At 30.8% G+C, this 12,398-nt stretch overlaps 1 protein-coding gene and 1 non-coding gene across 3 annotated transcripts in view; both read left to right on the top strand.

Annotated features, from left to right (window-relative positions):
• CSMD3 (CUB and Sushi multiple domains 3) overlaps positions 1–12,398 on the top strand; it is a 1,311,859-nt gene that overhangs the window by 562,566 nt on the left and 736,895 nt on the right. For both annotated transcript variants that reach the window (XM_038555367.1, XM_038555366.1), the window contains one exon: positions 7,187–7,274. In XM_038555367.1, coding sequence (XP_038411295.1) covers positions 7,187–7,274 — 88 coding nt within the window. The remainder of the gene's footprint in view (positions 1–7,186; positions 7,275–12,398) is intronic.
• LOC119865524 lies at positions 6,054–6,159 on the top strand. Its single transcript, XR_005369125.1, has one exon. It is a non-coding gene; the product is annotated as a U6 spliceosomal RNA (small nuclear RNA).

The raw sequence follows: 12,398 nt of genomic DNA, 5'->3' as shown, positions 1-12,398 counted from the left end.
TAGTTTTGTAATTCTAGAATGTGAGATTTTTAAAAAATGTGAGTAAAATTAAATTGGTGATTTCTTACAGGAATTTTTGTTCAACATAAATATTTTTTAGGGAAAAAATTCTTTTTATAGCAATTTTTCATTTAAGAAAAATATATGTATTCTCAATTTGAATGAACTTACTCATACCCTTTAAGTCGAGTTTTTTGTACATTAATTAGTTAACTATAGAATTAATTTTTGTTTTCTCTTGGAAATCACAAAATGTCTTGAAATACATGTATTTATGTGCTGATCAGTACACAATTTTGCTTAAGATTCAAGGATTTGTAGATTGCTGAGGTTCATCCTTGAATCTCATATTAAGAATCACTGAATTACAGTATTAATATTTATTGTGGTAAACAAACATACAATTTTAGGCAAGCTATGCATTTTTGTATTTATGTTATAAATCAATAGCAGATTGTAGAAATTTTCTACCTGTCATTCATATATATATGTATGTATATGTATATATATGAAATATACATACATAATAAAATACATTTTATATATATGTTTTATATATATATATAAGAAATTTGGAAAGAAACCACTCATGACAGAACATTTGACTTTCTAAAATGACATTGATTGTAAATAAGTTTAAGTATTATAAATAACATATTTTAACAGAAATATATTTTGAGCATTATTATTTTTATTCAATTCCAAATAATCTGATGAAATGAGTTTATAGGTATTTCTTTAACAAATATTATTTGTTATGGTTATATCAGAAAATATTTTATCTTCGTATCTATTGACTTGTATATATAGTAGTAAATGTCAGAAATTGAACAATTAAATCAATTATCAAAAAACACCAGGGCCTATATGTTATCTAACATTTTAAAGTATCATAATTTTAAAATGTGATTTTACATTTTGTTAGATCCGAGAATACTAAGCCAAAAATAACAGATATCAGTAGTAAATCATTGATCAAATTAGATTGCCTTTGTACAACACTAAACAGTTCATTTCAAAGTATTTAGCTATATAAGTATGATTTCTTGTTATTTTGAGGGGTTAAAACATATCCATGTTTAAAAGAAATAGTGTTATGGTAATATTTTCATAAATAAATCATTTGCTATATTTTGGAAAGATATTCTTCCTATAAAAGAAAATATAAAGAGAAAAAAATTGTCAAACGAATATCCTGACATACCAAATTTCATCATGTCAATATGAAAAAGAAGTTATATCTTCGCAGGCTTGAATATTAGGTTTACTACCTTTTTTCTAATATTTTTTTTCTGGCCAATATATTTATTTTGGAACTCTAAATAGAATTATAAACTATACTGTTTTCACCCTTTCCTCATTTTGGCTATACAGATATTATTTTATATGCTGCATGCTTTGAGTTTTCAGATGCCCTGGAAAATTCAGGCTATACTAAAAAAGCTAAGATTTATCAAAGCATTAGAATCTATGTAACTCTTTATATTTTATATATTGCCTTAGTGTACATAATTATTATTTTTATTGTTCTTGTACAGGGGTTATGAGTTTACAAAAAAGGAATTTAGACATGATAGTGTATCTGGTAGGCAAAAAAACTAATTCTTTTAAAAATATTTTATAAAGGATATTTGGGTTAAAATTGTCAGAAGAAAAGTTAATGAGGCAAAAAAAAAGTTAAACATGAAGCAAAAATGTTAACTTACTTCGTAATTTTATTTATTTATTTATTTATTTATTTATTTATTTATTTATTTATTTATTTTATTTAATTGATGTTTGATTTACCAAGATATAGTATGACACCCAGTGCTTATCCAGTCAAGTGCCTTCCTCAGTGCACTGTCACCCAGTCACCCCATCCCCCCCACCTACCCTTCATAATTTTAAAACATAATTTGTATTTAACCATTTGTATTTTACCATTACAATTTATGTAATAGATAAAATATATTATTTTACTTTTTTATTTTTTAATATAAACAATCACAAATAAAACAAATTATGTATTGCCAATTTCTTATACTCAAAATAACAAATCAGCGTGATATTAAATTTCACTTCACTACATTTTTTTCAAAAGATTTTTATTTATTTATTCATGAGAGACACAGAGAAAGAGAAGGAGAGACACAGGCAGAGGGAGAGGCAGGCTCCATGCAGGGAGCCTGATATGGGACTCGATCCTGGGTCTCAGGATCACGCCCTGGGCCGAAGGCAGGCGCTAAACCACCGAGCCACCCAGGGATCCATCAAATATTTTATAATTAATTTCAAAACTTCATTCTTTGTGGTTGTTTACAGAAAATGATTATATATATTTTTAATTTTTATCAATATTACTTATCTATTAACAAGTAAATATTCAGGTCTTCATCTCTCTGACATCATTTACTCAACACAGGGCCAAATAATTTAGAAGGATATAATTTTACCTTATATAAACCTTTCAAATGGAAAAAAAAAAATGCTTGTGTTTTTTGAAAAACACAGTTAATTCTGTTACAGGAACCGCCAGAAGTGAGCATAAGCGAGGGGGACATGAACTATACACGTTGCCAATATGTCTTCCCACAGCAGCACTTCTAAAGTTTAACTAGGAAACAAATTAATAAGAGATTCAGGAAAAGCGACAGCAGTGTTCGTGGGGAGCATTTGGTCGTTTAAATGTTACTTTAGTCTTTTTCTAGCTTTAATACCTGACCTCTAAAGGCCTCTATCCATCCCTTGTTGTTTTTCATCAAAAAGTGTAGATTTGTCAATAAACGGGAAAAATATTTTTTTAGTTTTAAAAATAAAAGCTTTTTTAAATTTTAAAATGTTGAACTTAGAAACCTGTGATCTTCCCAACTTTTCTACTAGGGTCTTCTAGAATATTAAGGTGGAATTATGAAGAAACTATGAGCTTCCCATAATGTATTTTTAAATTTTATTTTATCTTCAAATCCATACTTTCATTCATTTCATGTTACCCATTTATTCTATAATTCTATTTGAGCTACTTCTTCAACATTAAGAAGGTAAAATAGTGAATAAAATATAGTTTCAGCTGGCAAGGATCCACATTTTATTGAGAAGCTCAATTAAGAGGCAATTCTTTATAGAATATATATAGAATATATAGAATTCTTTTATAGAATATATAAAATAGCACTCTGTCAACATCCATGGTGTATGAGCTCAGAACAAGATCCAAAACACTGTATTTCATAAGACGGAATAAAAATGTTAAATCTGAGTCTAAGAAAGGCGACAATGTACCCGGCTGGGTGAGGTAATATGGAGGTTACTTTTATCCAGAATCTACTTGCTTTTATTTTTGAAGTAAATTATGTCCCATATAAACTCAGAAGCCTCAGAAAACGTGGTTATTCCCTTAAGATTGTCATTAGGGTTAAATGAGTTGATATATGTAAAAGATGTAGAATATTTCCTGACACATAATTATTATATCTTTATGTTGACTAAGTTTATAAAGTTTTCAAGTTAGAATATGTAAAAATATGGTAAATTAATTAAGATTCCTGTAGCATATTTATAAACCCATATAAACCCACAACTTCAGTGTGATAATAAATTATAATTCATTTGTTTTTTTTAATTCTGTAAAATTTACCCTCCCCTCCCCTATTATATCAACTTCTTTGTGGAGCAAAGAACTCATGTTGCATTAGTGAAAATAATGGACATAATAAACATCCTTAAAGATCAGAACAAAAAGAGTATTCCCAATAGTGATGCTCTTTTCAAGAAGCAGCACCCTGTCCATGTAATTAAACTCTTAAAGAATACTCATGTTCTTACCCCTCAGAAAATTACTATTCAATTTTTTAAAAAGTGAAAGTGTTAAATCTGTCAAATTGCTTAAATGGCATTATGTAGTGAAAGCAGCTATTGAATGAATACTACTAACTTCATTTAAAATTCTTGGTATCACTTGCTATGAGCAGTTTTAAATATTTTCATATTTCAGAGAAATAAGATATTATGCATTTTGTTCTTTATTTTTTAATTTTAAATGTGTTTAAAGAATATTAAATACATGTATCATGCAGAAGCTTTCCCCTTATCTGTACATTTTAAATTGGAAAGTCTTTCCCTTATTGCAGATATCCAAAAATAGTGGTTTAAAGGACACTTCCAAATTGACAAAAAATAATTTGACAATTAAAATCATAAGAAATATAATTAATTAAGTGAAAATGATAAAAACTATGGATATGCTCTGCATTTTAAGATAAAACATTTGGTAAAGAAGTGTTGAATTTTAATTTGTGATGTCATTTTGGTTTGCTGAGCTGTCTGGACAGGATGGAGGGATTAGCATTTAAAAGTAGAATTTTTTAAATCAACTGGCCAACCTAGACTAAGACATTAACAGTATGACTTTGAAAACATTTTTAACCTCTTCATGCCTTAGTTTCCTCATGTACAGTAAGTATCTAATAATAGTAGCTCCCTTTAGATTTTTATGAAGTTGAAATGTGTAAAGGATATAGAATAGTTCCAGACACATAGTTCCATGTTAAGCATTAGCTATTGTTAAAATTCATGTTAACCACAGGGTTGCTGCTTGAGATAATAATGATAATAAAATGGAAGAAAATGAATTTTTGTATTATTTTTATTTTCTAATGTATTCACAGATCAGTTTTACATTAACCTGTAATCTGTGTTGTAGATTGTAAAATAATATGCTAGGTAAGCTCAGGTCATGCCACTTCTTTATCTCCACTCCATGTCAAAAAAACACATTTAGGTAACATAAACTATGACATTTTCAAAAGCCATTTAAAGATAGGAAATAGAGTGTTTCCCATAGGCAGTACTTGATTCATTGAAAACTACATCCAAGGTATTGTTGTTAATTAAATGACTATGGAATAGTCACTGAGAAGTTATTAACTCAATCTAGGCATTATGGATATATTAAAATAATTATGTTTTCCCTAATCTTTATAAAGTATATAGTCTCTTTGGATATGTGACCAAGGAATGTGAAACTACTAATTTATGATATTATAAGAATTTTAAAACTGAATATAAAATTTCTCATGTTACGTAACATGACATATTAGAATTATCTGGAAAAGTTAGAGATTGTGTTTTGCAAAAAGTGGGACTTGAACTGAATCTTTAAAATTAGAATTTTGATAGCTAAGTAGGAAAAAAAGGAAAACTTAGAGATATGGGGAAAGTACAAATAAGGCAGGGGTGAGCATGGCTGGCTGGTAAAACTACAGAACAATGAAGAACCCACTGAGCTTGAGTTATGGACTAGTGGGAAGTACAACTGATATGGTAGAAATCTGGAATCATAGGATATTTTTACATTAATCAAAACTGTGTTTGAGAAAATTTAACCTTCCTTTTAGTATTCAAGATGGTTTGGAGATAAATAATAATGGAGTGTATAAAAGCATCAGTGATTACATTGGATCTGAGCATGCACATGAGATAACAGTAGGGATTTCAGTGGGATTATCTAGTAGTAGATCATTGAAGGGGCAGGAATAGAGCTTGGAAAAAAAATGATAAAACAGTATATTGGAACTTATTAGCAAAGAGGTAATTTCTTCAAGCCATGAGGGTAATATAAAATCGAGACAACTGTGGGTTACTGCCTTTGAATTTGTCCACTATAAAGTAAGAGAGTAGTCAAAAGCAAAGAGAAGGATACAAAACAAAACAAAACCAACAACCCCAGAAAGTTAAAGAGGAATGAAATAGCAAGTCATCAGACCAAGAAGAGTAAAACTATCATATATTTTGCAGGGATTGGTGAATATTTAATAAAGTTGTCAATGAGAATATTGATTAGGGATATTTAAGAAAGTGATTTTTATAGAATGAAAGGAATAAATATAAAATTTCATATCTGATTGAAACTATGACAATTTTCCAAGAACTGTGACGGGCATTATCTGATAGTTATCTTGTTATCCAATAAATCAATTTGAACATATTGATCAACCTGAATTAAACAATGCAGAGATCCAGCAGTTCTCAACATTGACTTTATATTAGAATCACCTTAAGAATTCCTGAAAAACATGCTTGCTTTGGAGCACATATACTAAAATTGGAATGATATTGAAAAGATTAGCATGGCCCCTGTGCAAAGATGACACACAAATTCGTGAAGAGATCCTGAAAAACAAAATAAGCAAAAAACTGATACCCAGGGTCCTGCCCTAGACTAATTGTGTTAGAATATCTAGAGGTGGAAATAAGTATCTTCATTCTTTAATGAAAGTTCCATCAGTCACTCAGATTCACAGTGTAGGCTGAGAAGCATTACAAGGTTCAGATTTCTTTTCTCTGTGGAATCTCCACTCAGGTACTATTCTTTTCTCAAAAAGCAGATAAGTTGATGAAGCAAAATAGCAATTATTCTTTAGTTCATTAAAAAATTGAATTTATGAAATAATATCACTCACATATATCAGAACTATCAGGTTTAAAAATATTTCTATTAAGATATCTGCCTTGGGGATTTAGTTACTCACTGTGATCACATTCATTGAAAATATTAATGTCTTTCATTAATTGAGCGTTCTGAAGAAAATGCTGAAAATGTGTACAATGGCTAGTAAAACATAATCATGTATATTGCTAGAGGGGAAAGCCATTGCTTTGGTTTTCAGCATTATATCATAATTCAGTGACATGTTTAGTAATTAGAACTATAGTTTTACTTAACATTGGCAGAGCATACTGCTTTATTATATGCCAAATAAGAAGTGCTAATAATCTTAAACTTTTCCCATAGGGTCTTATTTTTCTTTGGAACTTTAAAAATAATAGGCACCCAAATGACACTGTCATAGCTGATAGTGACTTCTTTACTGCCAATACTTAATGGAAACTCTGGCACTGATACCCTGGGAATGAATTTCCAGAGATTTCACAATTTGGTAGTAATTAAAATCAAGTGTTAGCTGTTAATTTGTTAATATTCAGAATAGCATGTCATTGAGGATGAACATCAAACTTACAGGTCCACTAATAGAAAAAACGCTTTCTCTTTATTACTGGGCTATAAAAATATATTTAATCTTTCTACATCTAAACTATAGTGATTATAAAAATAAGAATATATTCTATGTAAATTATTCAATTAATTTTTCTTGATTTTCTAACCATGTTTTGATTCTTTCTTTCTTTTTTTTTTCTGTTGTTACAGTAAATGAGGGAGGTATTAAAACAGCTTCCAATTTATGCCCAGATCCAGGAGAACCAGAAAATGGGAAGAGAGTTGGATCAGATTTTAGGTAACAATTTGTATTATTTATCTCATTACTTTGTCAATGTTTAATTTAAAATTTAAAAATAACTAATAATATGAAAATAAAGACGAAGTCATTTAAAACAATGGCAGTTAGATTTTATTTATTTGTTACTATTAATATTTCAGTGCTTTGAAGTGTTTAGATAACATATCTACTTTATTACAATACTTTTCTGGAATTTAAACAATTTCTTGTCATATCTTAAGTGAAAAATCATGGTCTTTGGATTTGAAAGACATGAGTTAGAATTCAAATTCTTCTTAATAGTTGTCTGATCTTCAATAAGTAACTGAATCCTCTCTGCCTGAGTTTCCTGTTTTGTAATGTAAATCAAATTTAGCACATATAATGGTGAGTTTCAAATGAGGTACTGCCTGTGAAACCTTCCTGCAAATGCTTTATAAACATTTTATAAGTATTTTTCAGAAGTAACATAACTGAGTATGTTGTATCTTCATCTTAAAATTAGCTTTTATTTTATTAATTCAAAATTAAGTTTACTAACAACCAAGAAATGCACATAGTATATGTGGTAGGCAGTAATTTGCATAATGATATTTTAAAACCTTGAAATTTTAGTAGACTTGTATAGTCTACTAAAATTTTAGTAACATTCTGTAAATAAATGATACCAAGAATCTTATAAAATATTAAAGTTTAACATTCAAAACTCCTTGCTTTTAGAAAGTGTCCATGATACATAAATGTTTAATAAAATTATTGATGATGATTATACTTACACTTAACACACATTTACTATTTTTACTTCTTTATATAAAATTATTTCTATGAAAGACTAAAGAATATCCCTGTGCATGGGGGAAATAGCTCTTAGAACAGTGACCTATGGATATTTTTTCCCCATGGATCGTTCAAGAGGACTTAAAGTTACACTTTCATACACATGGGGAGGAAGAAAAAATAGTATAATTTCAACATAAATATAATTGGAATTTTCCACAAAAAATTACAGAACTTTATTCAACCAGCCCCATAATTAATATACATGATAATATTTGAAGAAAAACACTAGAAATTTAAAAGACCAGAGATCTAGTCAAACTCTGATCTTAATTGACTTCATTAAAAATCAACTAAAGCTTTCAGCCTCAATAATTAGAAGTAATATTTTGTAGACTACAAAGTGATAAGCAATTTACCATGTGTTTTCTACATGTCTTTTTCATTTATTATAAAATCTTATATGGCATTTATTCTTTTATCCCCACTTTACAAATGAGAAAAATAAAGCTGTGTTTACCCAGGTAATGATTTGATGGAATTGAAATTTGAATTTATTACTTCCTGATTCCAAAATCTGAACATTTAATCACTATATTACATTATGTTTTGAAGTCGAGCAAACTTCATTTAAATCCCATTCTTTTTTTTCTTAAATCCCATTCTTGCCATAAACTACTTGTCTTCTCCAAGACTTTACTTCCTAAGATCTAAAAATGAGAATAATACTTATTTCATAGGGTTAAGGAAATTACATGAAATGATGTATGCATGTAGTAATTATATAGCTTGAGACAAAAGAAATATATAGTTGGGTTTAGTGCCGCGTGCAGCCCGGGGTGTGATCCTGGAGACCCGGGATCGAGTCCCACGTTGGGCTCCCTGCATGGAGTCTGCTTCTCTCTCTGCCTGGGTCTCTGCCTCTCTTTCGCTTTCTCTGAATAAATAAATAAATAAATCTTTAAAAAAAAGGAAGTATATAGTTAATACTAGTGGCTATTAGAGTATTATATATTTACAGAATAATTATTATTAGCATGAAGTTTTGGTCCCACTTTTTTTTTTAAGATTTTATTTATTTATTCGTGAGAGAGAGAGAGGGAGAGTCAGAGACCCAGGCAGAGGGAGAAACAGACTCCATGCAGGGAGCCTGATGTGGAACTTGATCCTGAGATTCCAGGATCATGCCATGGGCTGAAGGCAGGTGCTGAATCACTGAGTCACCCAGGAGTCCCCATGGTCCCACTTTTTATAGAAATATATGGCTGTATTGGAAATAGACAATATAGTAAGTTAAATTGCCTTCAGATGTAGTGGATTCCATTTATAAGGTTATTTTGTAATCATATTTCAATCATCATGACACATGTTAGGCATGAAGTGCTCACAGTCAGGGGAGCCTGGATGGCTTAGTCGGTTAAGCATCCAAATCTTAATTTAGGCTCAGGTCATGATCTCAGGGTCAGTTCCATGTCAGGCTCCACACTCAGGGGGGCAATCTGCTTGAGATTCTCTCCTCCTCTGCCCCTCCCTATCCCCTTTCCCTCTCTCTCTCTCTCTTTTTCAAATAAATAAATCTTTCTTAAAAAAAGAAGCTCACAAACTAAAATATAATATATTCATTATAAGTTAAGAATATACATTGTGTGAAATGTTACAGATGCACAGAGGAAGTAAGGCATTGTGGGAGGCTAGGAGATAAGGGTGATAGGAAGTTAACATTGAGCTAGATCTCAGAGGATGATTAGAATGTGATATAGAAAGAAGAAATATCCAGTGAACATTTATGTATTCATTATCTGCATACATTATTTGCCTATTATGTACCTGGTCCTATACTAGGAACAAATAAAACACACAAGCAGACATAGTACATGCCTTCCATAGTTCTTGGAATTTAATGGCAGAAAAGACAAGAATAGTTAAGTAGTACATGCAGTTGTAATAAAAAATTTAGAACAGTTCTGTGAAATAAAAAATATAATAATAATAATAATAATAATAATAATAATAATAACTTCCTGTAAGAGAGAATTAAAATGTCAGGATGGGAACCACCCATGTTAAGAAGGCCCCACTCTCATTGATACCAGAATTTTATGCATCCAGACTATAAGGAAGGAAGAGCCCCACATTGAGGAAGAGCTTGATGAGCTATTCCAGGAAAATAAAGATCAGTGTGTCTAAATTAATGTAGGGATGCCTGAGGGGCTCAGCGGTTGAGTGTCTGCCTTCGATCAGGGTGTGATCCTGGAGTCCTGGGATCGAGTACCACATCGGGCTCCCTCCATGGAGCCTGCTTCTCCCTCTGCCTATGTCTCTGCCTCTCTCTGTGTATCTCTCATAAATAAATAAATAAATAAATAAATAAATAAATAAATAAATAAATAAATATTTTTAAAAAATTATACAATGCAAGTGGGAAGAAGTATAGCATGAAGTTGAGGAGATAAGGAAAAATCAGATCTCTTCTGGTGAAGAAGCAAATTGGCAGCCATTCAGCCTAATCTGAAATGAAGATTTGTTTTGTTTTAAGCTCACAGTGTTTTTAAAAGATGGGAATCAACTTCTAAAAATGAAGAAATTACACACACACACATGCACACTCACAAAAGATTTTTGTATTTCCTTGTTAGATTTAACAACTGAATCTAATGTACCTTCACAGAAATATCCACTGGAACCAATTAATGTTGTTCCTATTAGGCTGAGCAAGATTTCTCTGGTCCCCCATGTTTACTCCTAGGCTACTTTAATTCTCCTGCATATAATAGGAAGCTACAAAGACTTGTAAGAGAGTGACATGATCTCATTTATATTTTTAGTAGATCATGCTGTATATTTTAGATATATGGATTGGAGAAAATAGCAGTTTTAGTTAGAAGATGCCTGGAGCAGTCTGAATATAAGATGGTGGAGGCTTGAGCTATGGTGATGTCAGTGAACTAGACAAATTCAAGATATCTTTTAAAGATACGATTTCAGTATCTAATGATAGTTTGATGTGAAAAGTAAGAAAACTAAGATAATACCTAATTTTCTGGGCATAAACATCATGAGAATGGAGTAAATGATAATATTTAAGTGTGAAGGTGCCTGGATGGTTCAGTCACTTAAGCATCTGCCTTAAACTTAGATCATGATCCCAGGGCTCTAGGATCAAGTGCCATGTTGACTTCCTGTTCAGTGGGAAGTCTGCTTCTCCTCCTTCTCCCCTTCCTCTGTTCATGCTCTCACACACACACTCTCTCTCTCAAATAAATAAATAAAATATTAAAAGTATATTTAAGTAAGTGTAGAAGCCCAGAAGTTTGAGGAGAAAAATGAAGAGTTCAGTTCTGAGATTTTAAACTTTAAATGACTTACAGATTTCCACACAGGTATGTTAAGTTTATAGTTGAACATAATTGAAATTCAGAGATAGTTAGGGACCATCAGCATGTAGATGTTATGAAGAATATTAAAGCAACATGATAGATGACATCATTTAGACTTTATAGAAAGATGAGAGAATCTATGACATAGTTGCAGAGCTATTTGATGATATGATGAGATACAAGGAGCTATCAAATCATCTCATGAGTGGTGAGAGGAATAAGAGTGAATCAAAGGGAGGATCTTCTTATAAAGAGGTTGATGAATGTTGAATGCTATTGAAAAACTGAGAATGAGAGGACAGAAGACTGTCTCTTAAATTTGGCAGCATGAAGATTATAGACAAGAGTAATTTCATTGGAATGACAGAGGTTGAAAAAAATTGAAATAGCATGAAGAGACACTTCAGATAGGTAGTAGCTCTGAATCATCAAATTGCATAAAGCAGAAGAATAATGGGGGCAGTTCTATAATCATTGTTTCCTTTCATCAATGTCTGGTAGTTTTTAATATATAGGTTTTCCACATCCTTAGTTTCTAGCTATTTTTGATGCAATTGTAAATGGAATTGTTTACCCTATTTTTCTTTCTGATAGTTTGTTATTAGTGTATCCTGCAAAATTACTGAATTTGTTTGCTAGTCTAACAGCTTGTTAATGGCATATTTAGGATTTTCTATATATGATTTTATGCCATCTGCAAATAGTGACAGTTTTATTCTTCCTTTCAATTTGTATGATTATATATATATATATATATATAGCCTTACTGCTCTGACTAGGACTTCTAATACTACAATAAATAAAAGTGGCAAGAGTGAGCATTCTTGCCTTATTCTTGATCCTAGAGGAAACACTTTCAACTCTTCATTGTTGAGTGTGATATTAGTTTGGGGCTTGTCACATATGGCTTTTGTTAGATTGAGGTATGCTTCCTCTATACCTGCTTTGTTGAGAGTTTTTATCAAGATGGTGTTCACAGCCTATGTTC

The sequence above is a fragment of the Canis lupus genome, chromosome 13 (assembly GCF_011100685.1).
Source record: "Canis lupus familiaris isolate Mischka breed German Shepherd chromosome 13, alternate assembly UU_Cfam_GSD_1.0, whole genome shotgun sequence".
NCBI lineage: Eukaryota > Metazoa > Chordata > Mammalia > Carnivora > Canidae > Canis > Canis lupus.
This window is presented reverse-complemented; position numbering and strand designations above follow the sequence as displayed.